Source organism: Ananas comosus, linkage group 18, assembly GCF_001540865.1.
Source record: "Ananas comosus cultivar F153 linkage group 18, ASM154086v1, whole genome shotgun sequence".
Lineage (NCBI taxonomy): Eukaryota > Viridiplantae > Streptophyta > Magnoliopsida > Poales > Bromeliaceae > Ananas > Ananas comosus.
The window spans coordinates 9,460,539-9,486,275 of NC_033638.1; the positions used below are offsets into that span (position 1 = coordinate 9,460,539).

Consider the following 25,737-nt stretch of genomic DNA (forward strand, 5'->3'; position numbering starts at 1 on the left):
TCGACGGATTTCAAAAATCCATATCCAAATTCAAAACTGACCAATTTTTCGAAACCCAAAATCAAACCTAAACCAGAAGACTAGAATTCAAACAATTATTTCTGTTTACCATATTTCAAAGTATTTATATGAAACTTAAATTTTTAAAATATAAATTTGAATATAATATTAAATTTTAAATTTAAAAGTGAAATTTAAATTAGAGAAATTTTATATTACTATTTAAAGTTTAAATTCAATGATCATATTGTCAAATTATTTGAAAATTTTCTTATATGAAATGCCAAATTATGAAAGGAAAGATAGAGAGAGCAAAAGGAAACAAAGAAAAAATAAAAATTTTGAAAATATAGTAGATGTAAAATGACTAAATTACCCATGTATTAAAAGATAAAAATATTCTTTTTTGAGGTACCTGGTAATCGGTACCTCTCCCAAAGTGACCTGCTATTGTAGGTCACAATTTTTAAAAAACTAAATCTGAGTCGTTGAATACGCGTGAATGAATGATAACAAAAAAAAAAAAGTATAGAAGCATTACTCAAAAAATTTTAGTTCTATAACTATATAGATCAAGTAAATTTTATCTAAACTCTAGTTCACACGAAAATCTAATACAATCCAAACTTTACTTTTTAGTGAAATAAACATGTCTTTGATGGTTGAAATCCAAAATTTGAAACCTATCTAATTTTTTTTAAAAAAATAATAAATTAAATTATATACTATTTTTCTCGCTTTTTTTTAAAAAAAGCACTAGAAACTTCCATTAGGCTCCCCACGTTGAGAAGAGAGAGCTCCAGTGGCGTTGGAAATGCGTTCCGCTTTTTCATGTGGTTTGGTCCGCTGGAAGCGGCTGGAAGTATCCCAACGGGGCCCGGGTATCTCTCGGCTACGTAACTCCCAAATTGGGCGCACAAGTGCACCCCGTGACCCAAAATTTAAAATGCACCAATTGTATTATTATAATATAATATTCTCAATCAATCAGATTATTTTTTAAATTTATTCATCCTATTATAGTTATTAAGATATAATTTTATTATATTTTTTTTAAAAAATATAATTAACTAGTTACTGATGATGTGATGTAAATGTTACAAAATAAATTTTCTCGTGTTCGTGCCCGAGCCATGAGTCATCAAGGCATTCCAAAACTTATCTGGCAACTATCCAATGCTTGTCTAAATTATGGAAACTAAAAAATGATATTTAAAGCGTTACGTTGAAAATTACTTCTATTTTGAAAAAATAATTTTTTAACAGAATATGATAAATTTAATTTGGACTTATTTTTTATTTCTCAAAATCAAAGTTGATACTTAATTGCTCAGCACTATATGTTTAGTCAATCGATATTTTAACTGCGAATCATAATAGAAAATGTTGAACTCAAATAAACAGGTAAAATTTTATTTATATGACAAGTAAGTGTAGATGGATATCTAAATTTATAAAAAAAATTTTAATTTATAAAACCTAGTTAAATTCAATTATTATAAAATAATTAAATTTAACTATTCAGAGAGTTAATATATTAATATTAAACTTAGCTCCTTTAATAACATCGCACTTTTTATCTTTCTCAACCGGGAGTCGGGAGAGAAACCATTTTGGGTATCTCTTTGGTACGCTACTTGGTAGGCTTGTCCTTTTTTTTTACCAAATTTCCTAAAAAACAGAAAAAAAAAAATGTTTTAAAAAAACTCCGTCGCAGGTATCATAAGATCACTCCTCTTTTACCCGCTACCCTTTTCCACTCCACCGCTCTTACTCTCTCCAGCGCCATGCTACTCAGATCCTCTTCCTCCGCCCTCTCCCTCCTCCCCCCTCCCTACGACAACTCCTCCTCCGCCTCCGCCGTGGCCATCGGCGGCGGCGGCGCCGCGCGGAGCTCCGCCGCGAGGATCCCCGTGCGGCGGCGGAGGGGCGGTTCTCCGGTGGCCATGGCGACGGGGGGATCCCGCTCCAAAACCGTCACGGGAGTGGTGTTCGAGCCCTTCGAGGAGGTGAAGCACGAGCTCGCCCTCGTTCCCACCGCCGCCGACAAGTCCCTCGCCCGCCACAAGTACGCCGACGAGTGCGAGATCGCCATTAACGAGCAGATCAAGTTTGTCGCTCTCCCCCCCCTCTCTCTCTCTATCTCTCTATATCTCTCTCTTTCTCATCTAGGGTTTTGGGCGATTCGCCACCTTTTATTGTTTAAACTCGATGCGGTTTTTCGGTTCATATAGTTTTTCTTTGTTATTTTTAGTAATCGTTGTTGGAATTTATTTCTATCCCTCTTTTTGTACGTTTTATTTCTAGTTTCTCATTTCTGTGGACAAAGCTTAAATTTATCATTTTTCTTTTTTCTTTGGTAATTGAGTAGTGAAAAGTTCTAGGGTTTTTCCTTTCAATTTCCTTCCTATTTTTTAGTAAATTTAGCACTAACAATGGGTCCTCGATTACGATCTGAAACAGTATTGAATACAACGTTTCGTACGTGTATCACGCGATGTTCGCCTACTTCGACCGAGATAATGTTGCTCTAAAAGGCCTTGCCAAGTTAGTTCCCAGCTAATTTAATCGATTAATATCCTTTTTTTCCCCCCAACATTCTCTTTATTTATGATAGACAAAATGGTTTCTTCCATTGTTATAGGTTCTTCAAGGAGTCGAGCGAAGAAGAAAGAGGACACGCAGAAAAGCTTATGAAGTACCAGGTCTTCATCACTGATCACTACAGTTTTTTTTTTTTTTTTTTTTTTTTTTTTTTTTTTTTTTTTTCCACCTGTGAAATTTAAGATTCTGAGATTCTTAAATGGTTGCATGTTGTGCACTTTTACTTATAGAATAAGCGCGGAGGCAGAGTGAAACTCCAGTCTATTTTGATGCCGGTTAGTGAATTCGATCATCCGGAGAAAGGAGATGCATTATATGGTAACTTTCTGTTCCCTCTTGTATATTTGCATCGCATTAACATATTCTTGTAATTGTTGATGTGGGCTGTCATGGAAAAGTATTCACTTAGAAGATGACATAAGGTGATTTTAATTCGGACTTTGTGGTTATGCGATCTTTGTTTGACTTTATGTGATAGCATTATCCTTTTCTTACAAATGCATCCAAACTTCGCATGCTTGTATACAGAGGATAACGCCACTGCATGACGCCAGACTAATTCATGTGAGGGGTGAAGTAATTAATTCTTGTTGATACTGACGTGATTCTGAGAAGCGGACTCTGTTATTCCTGTTGGTAGGAGTTTCACACAATGTCTGTAGTATGCAGATGTCGACATACTTGAGCTTATTGACATGTATCTGGATACTTTTTGACAGTTTTTAGAGTCCATAAAGGCTTCAAATTATCATACCTTCGTCCAGAAAATAGTAATCTAGAAATAGTAATCTAGACTATACATGCATCAATAGGATATAATCTACTCTGTGCTAGATTACTAAGAGTTTCCTATGCTGCATTTTACTTGACTCTTGGAGTGTTGATGCCTTCATAGTTGTATATCATTAGGGTGCGCATACAACATATATAATCTTGGAAAATTCACTGCTTATATAAACTTGACATAGTCTCTTTTCTCTTTTATTAGCAATGGAGCTTGCCTTGTCTCTTGAGAAGCTGACGAATGAGAAACTTCTGAATCTGCATGGTGTAAGATAGTTTGATTGCCCAGAGGTTTTAAGTATTTCGATATTGTTGTTTAATAGCAAGTTAGCCGCTGAAATTTTTCTCCGTAATATCTACTTTTTAATGTATAGGTGGCACAGAAAAGCAAGGATATTCAGATGGCAGACTTTGTTGAGACCGAGTACTTGGGGGAACAGGTGAGGACCCAGATGTTGGATTACTTGTTTCATTATTTATTTGTTTATTTATTTATTTATTTTTTGAAAATATACCCTGTTTTATGAATTTTTGTAACTGCGTATAAGACCTAACTAGCTCAATAAAATTATATCCTGTATGAATGCAATGCAATATAATTGAAATTAATCATGATCAGATGGCTAGTTCTACCTGTTCATGTTGCAATTGTACCTCTAGATTAGACTGGTGAACCACCAAAAAGCTATCTTTAATGCATTTTATTCTTCTCTTTATTGGATCAGAGGGATTCTAAAGATGACTAAACTCTCTTTAGTTATACCAAGCTGTTCTCACTTTCACATTGTGTGGGGGTTTTCCCTTGGATCTGCATTGGACTCGATGTTCGCACACTGTTTATTGTAGTCTCTGCAGTAATTCCCTTTTATTTCTTCTAGGTTGAGGCTATAAAGAAAATCTCTGAGTATGTTGCTCAACTGAGAAGGGTGGGCAAAGGACACGGTACGGAATAGCAGAGATATTCTGAGTTTTTATGTTCAAAACAATCTCCAAATTTTTTATAGCTGTTCTAATTTCTCTTCTCTCGTTGAATTTTCTCAGGAGTTTGGCATTTTGATCAGATGCTTCTTCGCGAAGAAGAGGAGGTGGTTGTTGCGTAAATTAGCAATATATTAGACCTTTTTTTTGCTGGTTCTAGATTTCTAGTTGTTTAGGGTGCTTTAGTTTCTCTGTCAACTTTACATCCTCGGGCTTTCTCCTTTTTCCTTGTGTAGCAGAAAACCCGATATCTAGTAAATGCAATAAGTTGGATGTGTATTATCATGTGCCTTGTAGCCAACATAGTATTGTTTGTTGAACCATCTCTGTTGCTGAAGTCACCAGGTATATATCAAATGAAGTGTTAGAGAACTGATGTATTCACGAGTATCTTGTTTTCTTGGGTTTTTTTTTTTTCCTGAAAGAAAATCAACGTGTTGTTCTTGCTTCTCTTTAGATCGAATCACTGTTTTGTGAATTCATATTTCAATGAAATTAATGTGGAATTTAAGCCAAAAAAAATGTTGCAAAGTTTTGTTTTTTTGTTTTTTTTTTTTTTCGCCCCTCCATACGTTTGTCTAATCTGAATCACCTGCTCTGGGACTCTCGAGTGAAAATGAGATAACAAATTCGCTATGTTAAATCAAACATTGTATCCGTTAAAGCTTGTAATGAAATGCAAAATGTACGTGGATTAGAAATAAATTAAGAGGAAATAATATAAGTTGCTCTACTTTTGTGTGTGATTGATGGGCTCAAAAATAGCAAGGCATCATGTTTTATCAACATCCCATCTTAGCTTTTAAACAATACCTAAAATTATACCAAAACGAAGTGCAATACTCTGCTCGGAAAACTTTATTTTTATTACATTTGTTTTCTTGATGGAAAGCCTGTAGGCGAGCATCGACAACATTATATCTTTGCGCAGTTCTTTGGAAACAGAAACATTTTTCAAGTGAGAAAAACAAATTTGAGCTCTAAATAAGATGATCTAGAAACTGGAATGATCCTCTAAAATAAACCTTAGAGAGCGCAAAGAACTATAATATATACGTATATACTCCACTTGTTGCTCCACATGTCCATCATCTGGTATAGAGAGTGAATGAAGGGCACCTCTTCTTGCTACTATACTGAATAGGGAGGCCTTGGGAGGAGTGAATCATCTCCCACATCACCTGTATATCACTGTAACTGCTGCACTTCTCTATGTCCTTGTGTAACTTCACCAATCCATGCCTTTTCCCTGCAATCCCAATTCACACATAAAAACATTCATCTCTAAACTATAGAGAGAGAGAGAGAGAGAGAAAGATCATAGTTTTGAATATTACTGTACTTTGGCGTAGCGCGACGAAAATTCTCAAACCAAATACTACCTAAACGGCCCGTAGGATCTGATCGATCTTACGAACAAACTCAAGAGGCAATATTGAGAGAAATTAGGCAATTTCAAAGACCAATAATCGATTTAAGCAGTACCTCCATGAGATCTCCGCCGCATACTCGACGACACACGTAACAAAACGCGCCGTGTCGGGACGAGGAAACCTTCTTTGAGCAACCATAGAAGCCTCTCCATTTCATCAAACTAATCCCCCCTCTTCCTCTACTCTATTCTATGTGTTCTTATGTACATAACAATGCGAACACATATATTAGATGACACCAAACTTATATATTGTAACGTTCCTAACCTTGGGAATATTAAGTATGTGGAAAGCATGCGAAATGCAAAAGAACAAAAGGCAAGTGAGGGTGCAAAAGAAGGAGACACGGAGAGCGACGCAGCGCTCAAAGAAGCGGCACACCATGACAAAAGAATATCCAGTGTGCGCTTTTTATATATAGACACTGCTTTGTTAAATTAATTCCTACTACTGTGGCCTTTGAAACCAATGATGATGCAGTTGCTTTCGACATGGAGGGTGTCTTTGATTCTTTATATCCTCTCTGCTATTGACCAATCGATTAAAGCTTTTCTCTCTTCTTTTTTTTTTTTTTATTTGTTGGATGCATCAAATACAAGAGGAGGAAAAAGAAGAGCAAAACAGGCAACCGCTCTCATGATAACTGGCTAGAGATTTAGCATAAAAAGAATATCCTACCATTAAGCTTTTAGGCTTTTTATATTTTATTTAATTTTTGCATAAAATAATAATATCAAGTGAGTACTTAAGAGCATGTTTGTTTCAACGTAAGTAGACTGTGGGTTGAAGTGGATTTTGGATTGAGTTAGAGTTCAGGCGAAAATTATTTCACCTTCGCTATTTGTTTGTATAGTTGTGAAAGCAAAGCTTTATTAGTTCTGCTGTTTATTTAGCAGAAAGTGAAAGACGTAGAGAGTACAATTCTACACTACTTTCTATACTTATTTTATCAAAAATTATTTATTCTCACACCACTAGTAAACTTACCTCTTATCTGATAATATTACCTCTTTTATACTTAATAAATAATAAATCATAAAAAATAAATAAAAAATAATATATTGTATAGAAATTTCTATACAATTAGAAAATAAAATTTAAAATAATATATTAATTTTTTGTATATAAATTATAATAATGCAACAAAAAATTTCTAAAGTTAAAGAATTTTTTATTTATTTTTTATGATTTATTATTTATTAAGTATAAAAGAGGTAATATTATCAGATAAGAGGTAAGTTTACTAGTGGTGTGAGAATAAATAATTTTTGATAATCTAAATAAAAAATTAGTTACTCCCATAATTAAATATATTTGGATGAAATACAATTAGAGAGAGAGTGTAATTTCCTAAACAACCCTGTAATTAAATTCTCCACTAGTATTTTATAATTGTTTTCTCTCTTAATTCAATTTGTTGGAATTGACTTTACTCTATGGAAAAGCGAAGCCAGTTTCGGTGTTTTGAGTGAACTGGATTTTTGATCGTATTAATATTATGGTGAATCAAACAGCAAAAATAATCAATTTTTACTGAAAATTACTTTCTCCTTTCCACTTATGATGAAACAAATAAACACTAAGTATCCAAATTTAGTACGGAGAAATAGATTCCACTTTTAAAGGACACAAATTATCATCTTCATATCCACCCTAAATAACAAACATGAAAGCTCCAACAGCCCCTTATCCACCAAAAAAAAATAGAAACCAACAAAATATATTATAGAAAAAAAAGAAAACAAAAGAATGGAGGACTCGTCAGCTACCATTCAAACTTGCTTTGTAGGATAATAAAGTTTATATTTTGATCTATTATGTCACTGCTTTTAAAAGTAGGTTACGTGGCGTTTATATAAGAGACAGCGGAATCCACCGGTGAGTCAAAGCAAATCTAGGGCATAAGTGGACAAAATTAGGCGCGGGTGGGCCCCAACGGTCAAAATGGTTGTTGGACCCACTTCGAACTTCCACATGCTTGGGCGCTTTGGTTAAATTAGGGCCCATTTGGCCCAATTAAAACTCGATGCAATATAAATATATAATGTGCCCGAACGTCGATCATGAGGTCCGAAGTTTGAATTTTTCTTGTGTGTTTGAATTTGAGACTTGTGTCTCCGGTTTCGAGTATCAAATACGAGCTTCTTAATCTTTTACCGTAATCAGTCATTTCGCATGATGTCAAAATAGACGATCTCAAATTCAATTCTCTAGCTTGTAATTTCTACCATTTATTATGCTCTCGGTGTAAGCTTATTGATGGAATGGTTTGAGTCCGGCCTATATCGTGAAAATTTGAGCTCATGATGATGTATGAATTAGTTTGGGTCGGACCTAGCCGGTCGGAATTCAAACTCGTAACCTCATGGAGCTAAAGGGACTTAGAATTGGTTCTAATACATGTTATATACAACAGCGGCGATTATTTATTATTAACAATAAAATGGACCAGCCCACAATCTGCCACTATGGGAGCGGTCCACGAATGACATGGTGAACCGTGTCCATGCAATAGTGTCACCTAATTTAGCCTAACCAAAGTAGACCTATGCTCCGGTTCGTGCCAAACTATGGACCAAATTGAATTGGGCTCAGGAAGAGCAAAAACCTGCTTAACAACCGAATAATGTATATCTCTTTTCTTCTTTTTTTTTTTTTGAAAAGCAAATTGTAATATATATATATATATATAGGTGATGGTAGGGGGTGTTGTGGTGATGATTGGTAGTGAGGGTGGTGTTTGAGGTTGGTATGTCGATTTGGTGTAGTGGTGTAGTGGTGTGTGGGTGTGGTGCGGGGATGTGTGTGGGGGTATAGTAGGGTAGTAGGGCCTAATATTATTAGTATTAGGGTAGTAGTAGGTATACTCTATTACGGCAATTGTGTCGTGAAAATTCCATGACAAACTCGTGAAACTGACTCGCTTAAAAAACAATATTCCGGGAAGATACTAATTAAGCTTAAACCAAATAATCGACCCAAATTTGAATGGGAATTAAATCACCTGCATGCATCAGTGATGCCTCCTTTTATGTACACTAATAATTTTCCATTTGAGGGGTATAGTTTGGGCCAAAAATAAGTTTCAAATTATTTTCTGGCATTAACTATCGCCAAAAATATTTCTCCGGTGACGACAATAATCATGACATGATCATTAGATAAATGAGGGGGAATCCCACACTTTTCTTGCCTCCATATTTTTAAATTAAATTGTTTAATGTTAAACCCCATCTTCACCATGCCCTATCTCTCTCTCTCTCTCTCTCTCTCTCTCTCTCTCTCTCTCTCTCTCTGAACTTATTTTCTCTATAAAGTGGAGTTTTCATCTAAGTAAATATAGGTTTATGTTACTACTAGGTTTAGGGTAATTATGGGGAGACCTCCATGTTGTGACAAAGCCAATGTAAAGAAGGGTCCATGGACCGCAGAGGAAGATGCAAAGTTATTGGCCTACACCTCTACACATGGGACAGGGAATTGGACCTCTGTTCCCCAAAAAGCAGGTCCTATAAATAAATTTTGAGAGCCCAATTTGTAATTTACAACAGTAAAATGTAGCTAAGTTCTTGCATTTCTCTCTCGTGTTTTTTTTGTTGCAAAATGGTGTTGTAGATTCTCAAAAAAAAATGGTGTTGTAGGATTGAAGAGATGCGGAAAGAGCTGCAGACTGCGCTACACGAATTATCTGAGGCCCAATCTGAAGCACGAGGGCTTCACGCCTGCAGAAGAAGAGCACATTATCACTTTGCACGCCATGATCGGAAGCAGGTACTGTATTTTTTCTCTATTCCTCTTGTGAAATTACTTTGTATTTTTTGTGCCCAACACATTTGATAAAATTAACTCTTATGAATATAGCTCGCATATATTCTATTGTTTGTTATGTTATTAGATAGAATTTGATAGTATAAAATATGCAATATTTACCTTTTTCTTTCTCAGCAGGAGTTTGCGATTAGTATAAAGCATTAAATAAGCTAAACTGGAATGTTTAAGTGAAAAATTAGTACTGCTGATAGTTCAGAACTTTCCTAATATAGAAAATTGTATTGATGATAGATTGAAGATTCTATTGAAATATTTTCATGTATATGTGTTATCTTTATTTCTCTACATATAAGAAACTGCATTTAGGTGAGATCATCTTACATTAAATCTCGGTGATTTGTCTTAGAGTGATTATGAATTACTCATGTCATCTTCTCAATCAAAAGCAGCTGCATTGTATTGTCCACCATATTGTTGGCATATTGTACGGAAAATGGAATCTTGCAATGCAAAATGTCATGATGGTGGGAATATCAAATAGATGAGCTTATGTCATAACAAACTAAACTAACCGTGACATACACATTTGTATGGAGAGAGAGAGAAAGAGAGAGAGAGAGAGAGAGAGAGAGAGAGAGAGAGAGGGGTAATTTAGCCCTCCCTTTCTAACAAGTAAAAAAAAAAAATGTAGGATTTAAATTCTCAAATAATTTTCAGATTAAAAATAGTATAAGAAAATAAAAAAAAGTATATATTGTAACAAATTACTACATGTAGATTGTCCACCATGCCATCCAAAGATGCTTCATAATTTCCAATTCTAACCAAAATATAAATTATATTTTAAAAACTTATTGTCTATGCATCAAACAATTCTCGAAAATTAACATGGAAAGAGTAATTATTTGATACAGGAGAAAAGACATTTAAATATTTATCAGAATTTCTAGCATGTATATATAATATTGTAAATCAAACTCAACACAATTTAACATTTTATTTTAAAATTCTATATCTTATCAAGTTTTAAAAAGATTGGTCCGATACGTTGCTCCCATTCAGGTGGTCCATCATTGCGAACCAACTCCCGGGCCGAACCGACAATGACATTAAGAACTACTGGAACACCAAGCTGAGCAAAAAGCTGCGACGATGCGGGATCGACCCCGTCACGCACCGCCCGATCTCTGAGGTTATGCACAGCATCAACAAGCTCTCCAACCACCCTGCTCCGCCTTCCTACTCCTCCTCCTCCTCCTCTGGCAAAAGCCGATCGATCCTAACCTGCGACCACGATCGCATCAGCTGCTTCAACCGCGATCTCAAGAGCTTGTTCCTATCGAACCCTACCCCGGAGAGTAGCATCCCGCCGTCGGATACGGCACCAATCTCGATGCAACCATCTGCAACATTACCCCAAGTAGCCACTGAGACAGAATGGAGTGACTTTCTTATAGAGAGTGTGATTGCTGACCACCCCGAAGGGCTTGACTTTGACCACTGTGGTCAACTCTCCAATTGCGGCGCTTCTTCTTCTACCTGTACTTTCCAGGGACCAAATTGCAATATTGTCCGCATGGAAGGGCTAAAGAGAGAAATCGGATCGACCAACACTGAAGAGTATGCCTTAATTAGTGAGGTTAATATGTACGAGAAGGTGAATTCCGTACAAGGAGGTTCGAGCCAGGGTTCGAGCTCGTTCATAGATGCGATGCTGGCTCGGGACAGGGAGATGGGGTCGGATCAGTTCCCGGAGCTTCCTTTTGATGCCTATAATTCATACTAGAATAATTTAAAATGCCATGGGAAGTAATTATTAGAACTATATGTAATGATGCTAATTAAGTTTTATTGAGGTTGCAATTTGAATTACTTTTTAATTATTATTATTATGAGTTGGAGAACTGATGCCGTTAAGAATATATAAAATATATCTAGCTTAGTTTATTTCTGTCATAATATAATTAACATCCTTTTAACCTTCATATCATTATCTTTTAATCTACTGTTTGATGAACGGTTGGGATGAAATTTCTAATTTATTTTTGGAACGTACCTTTTTAAAGTTTTGAAATTCCATATGCATCCCTTCAAAATCTAAAATACCACATATATTTCTCTATCTAAATATATGAATATATTACAGAACTTTTATAATCTTGCTCGGATTAGCTATCGACTGTTCCTAGTGCAAGTGGTAAATGACTTGATGGTTGGTACCCGAGGTTTCAAGTTTGAATCCTAATTGATTTACATTTTAAGTTAAGTTTATTTCTAAAAAAATAAACGAAACGGTAACATGTTATCTTTCTTTCAAAAAAAAAAAAAAAGGTTAAATAGTAGTTAAGTTAATGAAATAACAATTTTATCTTGGACTATCTCTTGTAAGGCAAAATATTGATACATATTATTTTTTATTTTTTTTTCATTTAGAGTATAAATTTTAATTTTACAGCTTATAGGATAATTTTCATATTAAGTTTGTGATGTATCAGTTTTAGTTAATTATTTTGTTAATATATATTTGAAATTAAAGTTTAGTGGAAGTGCACTGCACGCATGAATATCTGTTTATTTTATTGCTATGTCATTATGTCTTTCTCCGTGGATATAATTGCATGTGATTGGTGCAGTTTAGGGTGACGTGGTGGACAATGTTCAACTAAATCCTCTTACACCGCTCTCCTCTCACCCACTGACCCACAACGTGCAGCCCAGTGAGCATCCGCACTCTCCGTCCCCCAACTCAAAAATATCATCGTCGTGAGCTCTCACCGGAGAACTCATTCTCTGAACCCGGTGCATCATACACCATTCATCTGTTACCCCCTTCTTCTGTTGGATCGAACTAGGTAGGACATACACGCGGCGCATACACCGGGTTTGGTTCACCCCATAATATCTCGGGAATATGAGGATCGCCAGAAGAGAATCTATCGTGCAGCAATTGCACCACATCATCAATATCTAGCCAATTATATATTTTTTTTAAAAATATAATAAATATGATGAAATAGAACTGTAAAAAAAAAATTTAATTAGTTAAAAAATGCCACATGGCTCATGTGGCTGTTGTATATTAGACTTTTTCGATCAGGACCCCTACCCTTTATACGTTCCAAACCCCAACTCTCCAGTACCTTACAATCCTCTAATTAATGGCTCCCTCTCTCCCCTGCAGCGTTCTCACATTGTGCCTTCTCTTTACTCTTTCCTTCGCCGCTTCTTCTTCTTCTTCCTCCTCTTCTAATTTGTCATCGTTGTCGTCATTGTCGTCATCGAACGTGTCTTTGTCCCTCTACTATGAGACGCTGTGCCCCGGCTGCTCCAACTTCATCGTCAACCACCTCGCCAACATCTTCGACGACGGCCTAATCGAGATCGTCGATCTCAATCTCATCCCCCTCGGAAACGCCAGGGTCCGATCCAACGGCACCATCTCCTGCCAGGTTCCAATTCTTCTTTCCCCTAGCAATTGCTCCACTTGTGGGGTGCTTAATCAGTTAATTGGTGTGGTTATTTCATTTATAAGTTATTCAGTAATAATTTATACGAAATTATTTTTTAATTACTATAATTTTGAGACTATCTTCTTTATTTCCTTTTGAGCTTCTTTGTAGCGTATTAAAATTAATTTCACGTGATAAGCACTAAAATTAACATTTACATATTAAGTTGTACTATTGACCAAGCAATAACTTATATTTTATCTCAAAAAAGGACAAGTTAACAACTATTATTTATTGCTCTAGAGTTGAACAGTATATGTCGTCTGACATTGTTGTCCCTGTGAACACCCAAATAATTGAAAAGGATTCAAGCTTCATAATACTTAATAATTGGCTTATGCATGTTACAGTTGTTTGATATGTTAGGCATCTATGATGAACACTATTAATTAGGTGATACACATAGTCTAAAGAAAAATGTTTCGGATCTTTTATTTTACATCATCCTCTTTTTTTTTTCTTTTTTTTTTTTTGGAGAGATAGGTAGCACGCCACCCGCTTCGTTTATTTCATTTAGAAATAAATTTAGCTAGAAATATGAATCAACTAGGATTCGAATTTGGGTCTCGGATACCAACCATCAAACTCTTTGCCACTTGCTCCAGGAACGATCAGTTTTACATCCTCTGTATTGTTATTGGCCTGTCCAATGTATACAATTCTTCAGATGGAAACGAACTAATAAAAGGCTTGATCTGGTACAAATTTGGATCTATGCTAAGCCGTACTAAATTATTCTTTTTAGTCTACTGTCTAGCACAACTCCTAGTTTGAACCAATGCAAGTCGTATTTATATTTTTCCTTAAATTTTTTTTAAAATTTTTCAATTTTGTTTTTGATAATTTTAATATTTTTCTACATAAAAATTTTTAAAATTTTTTAATTTTGTTTTGATAGTTTTAACCAAGTATTTATTAACATATTATAGCATCGCCATCTTCGCTCGGTTGTAACACGTGGCCAGTTAGCATCCGCACTTTCTCAAATTCGACCAGGTTCAATGAATCTCACTTTACTAATACTATCCCGTATCACCCTTGTCCATTTTTTTATCCCCCCGAGCTCCGACCCTCGTCTCCCCAAGGCCCGAGCCCCAATGGCGTAATAAGGGACCGAGAACCCTACCCTCCTCCTAAAAACCCTAGTTCCCAAATCGGAACCCTCCTCTAATGGCGCCTTCTCGCCCCCGCATCGTCGCCGTCGTCGTCGTCTTGTGCTTTCTCTTAGCTCTCTCCTTCGCTTCGTCTTCTTCTTCTTCGTCGTCGTCGTCGTCGTCGTCCTTGGCTTCGACATCGAAGGTGTCATTGGGTATCTATTACGAGTCTCTGTGCCCCTACTCTGCCAATTTCATCGTGAACTACCTCGCGAAGATATTTGACAATGGCCTAATCGAGATCGTCGATGTCGATCTCGTTCCCTATGGAAACGCTAGGGTTCAATCCAATGGTACCATCACTTGCCAGGTTCTTCTCCTTCCCTTCTGCTTCAATTTGCTCCTCTTGTTCTGATAATTTTTGTTTTAAGCACCAATTTATGTGTAGAGTTGGTAACTTGTTCGTGTCGTAGTATAATTCCCGTAATTTGAGATCGCGAGGCAAATTCGTAAAGGTTGGGAATTGAATATGTTCTTGTTCTTCAATAGATTTAAATTATTTCGCCCTTAAAACTGTTCGATGCAGTGTAAGAAGATCAGAACAAGTGAGGTATATCTCGTTAATAATTTCGAGAATGGAATAAGGAAGCACGGTGATAGAATGAGAAAAAGAAATAAAAACTATGATAAGGTAATGGATAGGGTTGATGAGAATTTACTGTGTTCGAACATCACCAAGCCTGGTTTTTGGAGAGTATATTGTCCTTTGTCCTTTACTACTGAGAACACCAAGTTGAATGAAATTGAAATGAGATAATTAATTTATTATAGAATCTATAACACGGTTTTCGTTTTGCTTTAGTGAACTCTTTTCATCTGGCATTTTGAGGATGCATATTTTTTACATATTATAGTAAACAAACCTCGGAATAGCTAATTTTATCTTTTATTTGCAGCATGGCCCGTATGAATGCTTGCTGAACACCATTGAAGCTTGTGCAATCAATGCTTGGCCAGATTTGGTAAGTATATCTTCAAAGTTGCTTAACATGAATTCTGGGTGTTTACATAAAAGTGTAATCAATTGAAGAATCAAACTTGAAGTACTCGCCATGCTGACATCATATTCAGTTCATCTACTCTTTCTATCTGCTAAAGCTAAAAACTTGGTGAAAGCGAGAGCATAAGGATCCTACTAATGCTCGGTCAGCTAATTGCAAGATGATGCTTTTTCTTTCCCATTACGAAAGATACCGCTTGTGTAACCTGAACCTGATAGCTCATAGCTCATAGTGCGAACCTTAAGTCTCAACCAATTGCATGGATTGGGTATCCATGCCTTGTCAATCAGCACAATAGTGGTGAATGAGCAATCTAATTTATACGATTTGATTTCTGTTTGATGTGTTCGTTTTCCAAAGGCTAAATTGATTTCAGCCTCTCTCTTACTTGATGTCTTCATTTATAGCTTATATCAGCTGCTAGTCTACAAGATTATACTCCTTAATAAATTTTGATAATTTATATATGTTATATTGCAGGATGTGCATTTCAGTTTTATTTATTGTGTTGAGAGTCTGGTTGTCGAGCATAAATACCGTGAGTGGGAGTCATGCTTCTCAAAAACAGGGCTAGATTCAAAGGCTGTTATAGATTGCTATGAGAACGGATACGGACAAAAGGTTTCTTCCTAGCACTTCTTTTCTGCTCTGTAACATTTGTTTTGTTAAATACAAAAATATAGAAATACCGTTCGCTAACCGTTTAAGTTTTTTGAGTACAACGGTTGTTTCACATGGTATCAGAGTAAGAGGTCTTGAGTTCGAATCACGCCAGACTCCTAGCATTATTAATTTTCTCCTATTTAATTCAAGTCTACGTCATGTGTCTTGCAAAAAGTTTCGAACACAGACGTGAGGAGTGTTAAATATAAAAAGGGAAAACTTCAAATACCCCTCTTGTGGTTTCACTTTTTTTCACGTTAGTACCCTATGGTTTAAAGTGTATCACAAGTTAGTACCCTGTGGTTTCGCACTTTCTCACTTTAGTACTCTGTGGTTTAATATTTTATTAAGAGAAAAATAAAACAACAGGGTACTAACTTGATACAAAAATAAAACCACAGGATACTAACTTGATACAAAAATAAAACCACAGAGTACTAACTTGATACACTTGAAACCACAGGATACTAAAGTGAGAAAGTGCGAAACCATAGGGTACTAACTTGATACACTTTAAACCACAGGGTATTAAAATAAAAAAATGCGAAACCACAAGGGGGGGTTTTTGAAGTTTTCCCATATAAAAATATATAAACACCGTTCTGACAACAGTTGTTTCACATGTTTCAAAACACTTTTTTTACTAGATTGTTATAGCGTTCTTACGTCTGGTATGGAGACTAATTTATTTCAATAAGGATCGGCCAATTCTTGCATGACAAGCAAAGAAACAGCTAGTTCAGGATAGCAATATTTTCTTATGCGATAATTCTGAAAAGCAACGCTGTTTGCTTTCTTTTTCTAGAGTTGCATAATGGCAATGTTGATGTATTGGCTCTTAGTAGTTTTCTTTGTTCTAAAACGGTTTTAAATGAGATCTTATGATCACTTGGAGCATATAACTTTGTAAGCGATATGAATGATTTGGGTAATCATTGATTGGGCGAGTCATAATGCATTTTGGTCTTTGTTTAGAATTATGGTCATCTTAAATATGTTTCTTGAATGCCTAGCACTGGTAGTATGTGTTATCATTTGACTTGGATTTTCTCTTTATTTCCTCCAGCTTGAGCTTGAGTACGCGGAGCAAACAGATTCTCTTCAGCCCCCACATAGATATGTGCCTTGGGTCGTAGTTGATGGGCAGCCACTCTATGAGGTGAGATTTTTAGCTTGGCTACTTAGTAGTGTTACGTTTTGCGATCTCCTTTTCTTATTCCCACACGGCATCAAATTGTCCCTGCAGCTACATTTATGTTCTACTTTTCAGTTTATGTTATTTCTTGAGCTGGTGTAAAATATTACGAAGTCAGTTCCAAAACTTGGTATGTTTATATTTGATAACAAATTCTGCATGCTGATAAAGCTCTGATGCATCCAGGATTATGAAAATTTCGAATCTTACATATGCAAAGCATACAAAGGTGTCCCTCCAAATGCCTGCAAAGAACTCTTGAAGACCACCACGGATATAAAAGCAAGTGATCGTGTATGTCACCGCAAGAAGACAATCAGCTTATCCACAACTAAAGGAGATGAGGAAATGAAGATAAAGATGGTGATTTAGACTTTCTACATAAAGCCATTTATCTATCTTCCAAGAATTTGCTAAACATGTGACTCTCTCCTTGGCCGAGTCCAACGTTTTCTTTTCCTTGTATAGCGTATAATTTTGGTTATCAAATATGTGGAACTGATATAGTCTGCTTGTATTAGTCATAGTGACCTGCCATTTATCAACCTTGAATCCAAACCAAAGAGAAAGACTAGAAAGGAGGAACGCTGTACTTGTCTGATAACATGAAGTAGGAGACAGCATGAAAAGTGCATCCAAATGAAATAGTCTTCCTGCTGCACAATCTGAGAAAATTCTCACACTCAATTTCCAACATAAAGGAAAGAGTTTTTACCTCTCTAAAGAAACTTTCAAATCCCAGTCATTGTTTCTTTACTATAAATTGTTTCTAAATTGATCGTAATAATAAATTGCTCATACATTGCTCATACATGTCTGTAAGTACCACTTTTCTGCCGGAATGATGTGAGCAACCCACATGAAATATCCTTCAGCCCACGACACTCTTCTTTGATAGCATTACTAGGGATCTCAATCATTGCGAAACAATACTTCCCACTCGATATCATGTTTATTAATTGTGCAAGGCCACCCTGTTAATTTCTCATGGTTAAAAAAACCCTGCTAGTGAACCTTCTGAGCAGTATCCCAGGCCCCGATCAATCATCTACCTTGTTTTTCTCCAAAAGCTTCTTATAGATTGCGTTCTTGTAGACTCAAAACATGTACCATGACAAGACCATCACAAGCAAATAAACACCAAATTAGCACTCTCGATCCAGGCTTATTTTGTGATAAGGCCATTCAGTCCCACGATGTCACAGATAATGCAACCCAAAGATCATTGGATGTCCCGTGTATGTACATCCGATGTATCTCGATTTCTCCAGCAGTGGCCACTGGATTAATGCTTCCATAATGAGCATCGCTTACTCTGTCATTGACCGAAAATATAATCTCCCTTGAGATTGGTTCGTGGCCATTCAGAAGATTCCCCATGCTCAAAACTTTCCTCCATGACTGGTTAGCAGTAGGTGGAGGAAATAGATGTGCCACAGCATCTCTTTCACCCATCCTCACTGGTTGCCTGCTATTGAACTCCTGTAAACATAATTTCATCAAATTTCATACTTTTTTACACTACAAGTTGAGAAATTATATGCATGTATCACGTGCTCGCCTCTAATCGAAAAAATGGGGACATATTCCCAAAAGTGAATGCTGCAAGAAAATGCACATCAATGTACCTTGTCATAGCAAATGCTTGTCAAACTGGTACCCATCTTTGGAAGATAGAAAGTGAAATAGTCATTGAAAATTGCTTCAGAAAGACGTGGTGCATCCACTAGCTTCCGGTGGATTGAAGCAGCTAGAAACAGTAGCTTCTCAATGTGCTCAAAAACAAGACAAAGCTGTCTCACGTCTCCAGTCAACTCAGACACGTCAGAAAGCTGATTTCCTGTTTAGCAAAGGTCTGTCAGCTCTTGATAGTGGAGAAGAATAAGACCGATTAGCAGTATTCGGCAAATTCTGAATACCATAGAACAATTAAACTTCACTTAATCATAAGCTAGAATAGACGTCCATATGTGATGCCTGTTGTAGCAAATCCTCCAAAAAGAGTAATCTACACCAAAAGAAAAAAAAAAAAAAAACATCTAAACTCTTTTTACAAGAAAAGTGATACCTTGTACAGACTTCAAAGTAGATGCTAATGTAAGATAAAGCTGATCCATTTTTGTTCTCATTTGCTTGAAGTCACCATATGTGGTCTGGCTCAGTGTGTCAGCTGATGCTCTGAAGGCAGTGCACACCATTTGCTCAAGCAGCTGGTGGGGCCTCAAAGTTTCAAGGTAATGCAGTATCTACGAAAAACACAGAAACTCACTTTAGGTGGCCTATTGGAATTTCTGCTGATGTAAACCTACGGTAATTTTATACAAGATAACTCATTGAAAGAAAAATAATCCAGTTTTCCAAATAAAATATAGTTTTCCTCACACATTGTTTGTCCACCTGGTTCAGATAATTTACAACCATAAAACATGATGTATTTAAGACAAATTAAAGAAAGAAACCAAGCCAGAGGCTTAAAAGAATTACCTTTTCCCCTTCTCGGACTGGGTCAAGTAGAGGCTTCTGCTCAGAGACAGGCAAAGGAGGAGCCTCATTCCATATCTTCCTCCACTTATTCCCATATTCAGACATTCTCTGTGAGAGTTTTCCTCGAGGTGGCCAATCTGAATTCTTTCCAGATTTGTATTCTGTTTCATCAGTCTCCCAGTCACCAGGTGAATGCCACCGGATAAAATCTTCAAAGACAGCATCTGGATTTGCAGCTTTGAAGGCTGACATGTCTGAGCAATATTGCAAAAGCCATAGTTTGCAGGCTATTCAGTAATGTTATTATCTTGTATCATATCAGAAAGCAAAGAAAAAAAAAGGGCGACCTGTTTGCTGTTGTCTTACCCTAAAACATTCTATCAATGTTTTTTCTCGGGATGATTATACATTCAACATAAGAAAGATTAATGTCCTATCATAATTAGAGGATAATTATTTGATTCGAATACATGTTACTGTCGTTGTTCTCTAAGAACTTGATATGACCATCTATTAAGCCATTTTGGCTGCTCTTACCTGAGGACAAGATGTCCCTTTCTAGCTGACCAGAGAAGCCCTGCAACAAATCAAAGAAAAGGTCTAATACCATCCAATAAATTTGTAGCTAAAACTTGACATTGCATGATAATAACTAGCAAGCTAATAAAAAAGTAATATAAGAAACCGCTGACACAGACTTGCACGTAAGATAATTTAATTATGGAAAAAAAGAAGAAAAGGAACTTACAGCTTCATCACCCAAAGCTTCAACTGCATGAAGCCTCTCTTCATGCATATCTTCTGTCATTAATGGTGGATCCTACAAGTTTTAGAATGGATAAGGCTTCTTAACACACCAGGAGGTTAAATACTATTGTAACAAGAAAGTTTCAACTAAAGAAAAGGAAAAACAAAAACAAATTGCTGACACAAACCTGAGTATACGGAGCATGCATCTCCTGAAATGAACGTAGGAGCATCATAGATGGCACGACACCAGCTGATCCTCTCCGTTCTCTATGCTTTGATTGCCGGTCTGAAGATGGCACTGCATATTTAGCATCTTTACTCAAGTCCGTCGTAGTTTCTTCCAGATTTGGATGCACATCTGATCGCAAAGAACTGCAGTTTATAAATAATTTAGGATCCGTCCTGTAAAGAGAAGACAATAGAGCGCGGAATATAGTTGGCAGGCCAATGAAGAAAGTCCATCTTAACCATTTACTTGAGTCGAATAGGAAGAAATGTAGACAGGAAAAAAGAAACAGCATGAAGTTTAAGACAAAAATTGAACTCCATAGAATCTTCACATATAGTGTTGTTTTTACAATCAACCAAGCTAGTGGGAAGCTAACAAAAGAAAGTTATCGATTATAATGCATTATAAGTATTTAAGAGTATACTAAGTTCCATTTCTTCTATCCTGAAAATGGTCAAATACTCTTTTAACTGTTCAACTGACCTGTCAATTTTATCATCCCGAGGCTCAGTATGTAGGTCAGCTTCTAAATCTGTCTGTATTTAAACTGACAGAATAAATGTCTGTTGCTGATGCATAAAATATGGAAACATCAATTGAAAAAAGATGAACGGCACCTTACTACTACTGGCCTTCTGATATTTATTTTCTGAGTTATCAATGATATCATGATTCCGTGATTTCTTCCTCTCTATGCACACTGCAAGCTTATTAAGATGAAAAAAGAAAACAGAAAGTCATCAAGAATGAATAGGCTGATCTAAGTCAAAAAGTATAAAGAAGTTGACGGGGTAAAAAATTGAGGGGGAATTGGAAGCTCAGCTAAACACCTAAACATCAGAAAGTTGTAAGTACCATCTGCAATTTTTGATGTACAAGACAGGCAGAAAGATCAATGCTAGAAACATTTGATGACATTCTTGGTAATGGTTCTGACTCCTCCCAGCACCACCGAACTTCACGTACAAATTCGATCCAGAGAACAGCTATTGCTGTTTATCATATAAATAAATCAACAAAGCGGTAAGGTTCTATTCACAATAACTATCATCACATGCACCAATTCAGAGAAATATTAACTGTTGGATACACAAACCACGTATGTTGCAGTTGCCAAACCACAGTGCATGCAAACAAAACTGAGCAAAAAGGGATTCCAGGGGTGCGCCTTTGATAGCACGAGAATATCTATTTTCAACATCCACATGACTTGAACTCTGAATTTCTGAGGATTAGCGAAAAATTGCAGTACACTGTTTAGAGGTTTGCTAGTAGGGAAATAGAGAAAACAGGTGCTTATATGATATGAAAAGTATTTAAACAACTGCATGTTGACATGCAGGTCCAAATCAACATCTTAATAAATATAATATTGATCATTCTAGGTTGGGAGAGTAGCTAGAAATGTTTAGGGAAATACCATCATGGAAAAGTTCTTTAAGAACACGGTCAATAACTGTTGGTGGGGGCACAGCTGTTGCAGACTTCGAATTATCAGAAGCTGGGTTTTCAGCTGTCTAACATAAAGGGAAAAAAATTAGGAAAATAATAACATATTACAAACTCATACTGTGGCAAAATCAAGGAAAAGAACTGAGATGGGAATTTCCAAACCTGCCACAAAGTCTTCCAGAAATTGGGCATCAAAGGACAACTCCAACGCACTTACTAGAAGATGTAGTTGGGAGGCAAATCCAACAAACTTCCCAATAGAATCATCAACCCTATAATGAAAACGAAAAAGTTAATCTTAATCAAGAAACATTTCCAACAAGCAAAGACACAACATCTTCTTACAGTTGAACATAACAGATAACATTAGGCAACAGATATGGCTTAAATATTTATATAAATCTAGGAGATTGACATCAATAATTTCCCAGCAAATTAGCAAATCAAACTAATTAATGTACTCAATTCTTAGCAATTCATACATTGTTGGAGACACAATGGGATAAAGAAGCCATTTCTCAGCATCAAATGATGAAGCATTTTCCAATTCAGCCATCTCAAGAGACCCTTCAAACATTTTGCTCGACCAAATGGCAATCAATTCGAAACCTGACAGAAACAAAAGTAACCAGAACAATTAATGACACAGCTATTCTGATTTACCAAAACAGAAATTTGTTACTAGGTTAGTTCATATTGCATAAAAGCTAATATATCATAAAATCTATTTTCAAAATTTTATGGTATCAAAAATAAGTTGAATAGATAATTGAAGTTTTGATATAACAAAATAGTTACATGAATACAAGCACATGCCTGTTGGTACTAGTCATGATATTTACATGAAATTTCCTTTTCTGTCACTTCTTTCAATATCTATTTGAGCAAGAGCCCAAGTATTCACACAGATTTAGAATGCTCGTGTTTCACACACAGAGAGAGAGAGAGAGAGAGAGAGAGAGAGAGAGAGAGAGAGAGAACTACCTTTGACAGGATCCTCAGCAGAATACCACTCTGTCCATGGGCAATCATCATCCCACTGCGTTTTCATACGAGCCAATCTATCTGTTTCTCCTTCTGATTCTCTAACCTCTTGTTCTGAACTGTCCACTTCATCATCATAATCATATGGAGGTGTTCTGTAGGTAAGCTTCATTGCAAAGTGTACCTTGATGTAGCTTGCCGTAAAATCTGACGAGTCTAAGACCTCCGAGAAGAAAATTATACATGTAAGAGTGATATTATTTAGATTATATCTTATAAATCTAACATAACGAGCACATAGCATAACATCCCAGAAATGTTTATTACTACTCACAATTTTCGACAGAAACAACTCATATAACCCCTCCAAATGCATTAGTCGTATAGGCACCTGGCTACCAATCCGGTCAGCTTCAAACCGTCGAGTAAATATTGTCCCCATATTTTGGATGCCTATATATGCCTTTCGGGAAGGATCATGCACAGGAACAAATGCAGGCCAATTACTGAAAAGCACAATAAAAACTAATCACTTTATGTAGTGATTATATCAACTAGTGAATATGTAGCTTGAATTTCACAGTACAAGGACAAACATGTAAAACTTCACTTTGCTAGGGTTTCTAGAGTTTAGACAGATACTCATTCGGAATATTATATGATTGTTTCATGAAGAAGACTTTAATGGTCATCTTTTCAAGAAGCATTTTTTTTTCTTTTACATTTTAAGAGATTTTTCTGCAAAAGACTGAACATTATAAATAAATCGATACCTAAAATTGCATTTGACTTTTTCAATGGGAAACTCACCTGCCACAGTTTGACAAAGCAATAGCAACAGCACTTAGAAGCTTAGTCGACTCAGGATCATCAAGAACCACACCACTAGCACTCAAGGGAGCAATAACCTGCAAGTAGTGCAAATCAGCATCGACCGGAAAAGCTTACACGGGAAAAGTAGAGGTACCGGCACTAAATTTTCTTTCATTTGCAAAAATAGTTAGCACTTGTTCCATAAACATTAAATAATGCAAACACATACCAGAAACTCAGCGACTCCGAATGATAATTGCAAATTATGCAAATCATGGTCCCAATACGTGGACTTTCCTGCAGTAAGTAAAATAAAATGCAACTGAAATTTGAGTTTTTCTACAAACAACAAAAATAAAGCTTAAAAGATGCAAATAATCATATTACCCATAGTAGAGATCTCAAAATGATATTCCATGCAGTACATTTTTTTCCCGTACTTCAATTCACATTTGACCCTACATAACTTCTCCTGAGAACCCAAACGTTCTGCGCCTTTCTCCTGGAAACAACCAGCTGATAATATCAAACAGCGTCCAGAAGCAGAATACATTAACTAAATATTAACTGGTAGCCTATTAGCGAAGTTGCACAACTGTAAACCTAAGTAGAATTAGTCCACGAGCTGGAACACGAAAGTGTTATACAATATTGAAATTTATGCTCATTTCACTCATCATAAGGTAACGCAAGGGGGGAAAAAGAAAGCCATTTTGGGAAAATGCTGCTAAAACATGTTATATTGGTCTAAAAGACATCGTGATCACTTAAATAATAAATGAAACTATATTGAAATTGGTAAAAACTAAAACAGGAGAAGCACATACCACCAAATTCTTCGGACCATCGGCTAGCCATTGACGGCAAACAGCCTCTGCATCTGATATGAATCTAGGAAACGAGAAGAACACTAATTCAGCTAGATTTAAGCAAACAACTACATTGTTTATGAAATTATAAACAAAATTTGATTCAGAAAAAGATTTTTAAGAAAAGGATCATGCGGTACCTTTCCCATGATGATGCGATAGTGAAATCATCAAATCTCTCAATCTGAACCATAAGAAAGCTTCGATATGAGGCCAAATAGAAAACACGGAACAATTACCTTGCGCAAAAGAACATCTAATCATATGATCAACAAAGGGAGGGGAAAGAAATGGACCTCTTCTGCGGTTTCGTCCTCGTCTTCTTCTTCCTCTTCTTCTTCATCCTCCTCTTCAATTAGTAGTCGCCGCTTCGACTTGCTCGACGACGCCATGGGCGACCTCGATCGGTGGATTCGGGGATAGGAAAGCGTAGAGAGAGAGAGAGAGAGAGAGAGAGAGAGAGAGAGCACGGTGATCTTTGGATCGCGCGTTAGAAGATGCTAGAGATCGGGAGGAAGAGAACTTCAGGTGTCGGTACACCATGGTCCATGGAATTCGAGTAGGCCTGGACCATGGAGAATACCACGGCTATTTAATGGGCCGGGCCCAAGGGTCCAAGACGTGGGAAACGCACCGTGAGATTGGACCCAAACGTAACCAATTTCGGTTTATGGGCCTCAAAGGGATTAGGCTCGGGTCGAGATTTCATATTGGGCCCCATTGGGGCCATTAATTACGCCCACTAGATCGCCTGAACCCAACCTCTTAATGGGCCTCATACCGGATCCATATGTAGCCCATGAGTTCACTCTCTCTCTCACTCTAAAATAACTGTTTTTAGAAAGGAAAAAAAAAAAAAAAGAATATTATTGAAAGCATGGGAACTAAATGTACGTATATCATCATGTATATTAACTTTACATATGAGATCCCCGTACGTCAGGGGTAACAGATTCCATTGTGTTAGTGCAGAGTCATCGTCGACTTACGCTATACCTGTAAACAAAAATTAAACCTTGTTCATCCTCGTCTTACCCAATTCGGGATAAGGTCACTGCAGGGATC

The 25,737-nt window shown here is 36.5% G+C and overlaps 4 protein-coding genes across 6 annotated transcripts; 3 read left to right on the top strand and 1 right to left on the bottom strand.

The window, feature by feature from the left end:
- LOC109723636 (ferritin-4, chloroplastic-like) lies at nt 1,718-4,755 on the top strand. The gene is made up of 8 exons (XM_020252065.1): nt 1,718-2,110; nt 2,464-2,547; nt 2,645-2,705; nt 2,835-2,922; nt 3,593-3,654; nt 3,762-3,827; nt 4,266-4,329; nt 4,429-4,755. Exons 1-8 carry the CDS (start codon nt 1,788-1,790, stop codon nt 4,485-4,487), a joined length of 807 nt encoding a protein of 268 aa, XP_020107654.1. The 5' UTR covers nt 1,718-1,787; the 3' UTR covers nt 4,488-4,755.
- Nucleotides 9,172-11,355, top strand: LOC109723817 (transcription repressor MYB6). Its single transcript, XM_020252302.1, has 3 exons — nt 9,172-9,304; nt 9,440-9,569; nt 10,632-11,355. The coding sequence occupies exons 1-3, from the start codon at nt 9,172-9,174 to the stop codon at nt 11,353-11,355; spliced, it is 987 nt and encodes a 328-aa protein (XP_020107891.1).
- On the top strand, nt 14,111-17,611 carry LOC109723915 (gamma-interferon-inducible lysosomal thiol reductase). The gene is made up of 5 exons (XM_020252426.1): nt 14,111-14,542; nt 15,129-15,194; nt 15,714-15,854; nt 16,963-17,055; nt 17,278-17,611. The coding sequence occupies exons 1-5, from the start codon at nt 14,249-14,251 to the stop codon at nt 17,461-17,463; spliced, it is 780 nt and encodes a 259-aa protein (XP_020108015.1). The 5' UTR covers nt 14,111-14,248; the 3' UTR covers nt 17,464-17,611.
- LOC109723914 (rab3 GTPase-activating protein catalytic subunit) lies at nt 17,779-25,175 on the bottom strand. Of its 3 annotated transcripts, none has more exons than XM_020252423.1 (22): nt 24,969-25,175; nt 24,813-24,856; nt 24,631-24,694; nt 24,191-24,305; nt 24,033-24,100; nt 23,801-23,898; nt 23,325-23,496; nt 22,991-23,213; nt 22,489-22,615; nt 22,169-22,278; nt 21,975-22,067; nt 21,651-21,779; nt 21,410-21,546; nt 21,172-21,261; nt 21,038-21,090; nt 20,511-20,727; nt 20,324-20,395; nt 20,113-20,152; nt 19,576-19,829; nt 19,160-19,337; nt 18,720-18,931; nt 17,779-18,573 (listed from the first exon to the last, which is right to left on the bottom strand). In XM_020252423.1, exons 1-22 carry the CDS (start codon nt 25,062-25,064, stop codon nt 18,277-18,279), a joined length of 2,889 nt encoding a protein of 962 aa, XP_020108012.1. In that variant the 5' UTR covers nt 25,065-25,175; the 3' UTR covers nt 17,779-18,276. The 3 variants fall into 3 exon arrangements, with proteins under 3 accessions (XP_020108012.1, XP_020108013.1, XP_020108014.1); XM_020252424.1 differs by having other exon boundaries at nt 20,511-20,697; nt 24,969-25,174; XM_020252425.1 differs by lacking the exons at nt 24,033-24,100; nt 24,191-24,305; nt 24,631-24,694; nt 24,813-24,856; nt 24,969-25,175 and having other exon boundaries at nt 23,325-23,453.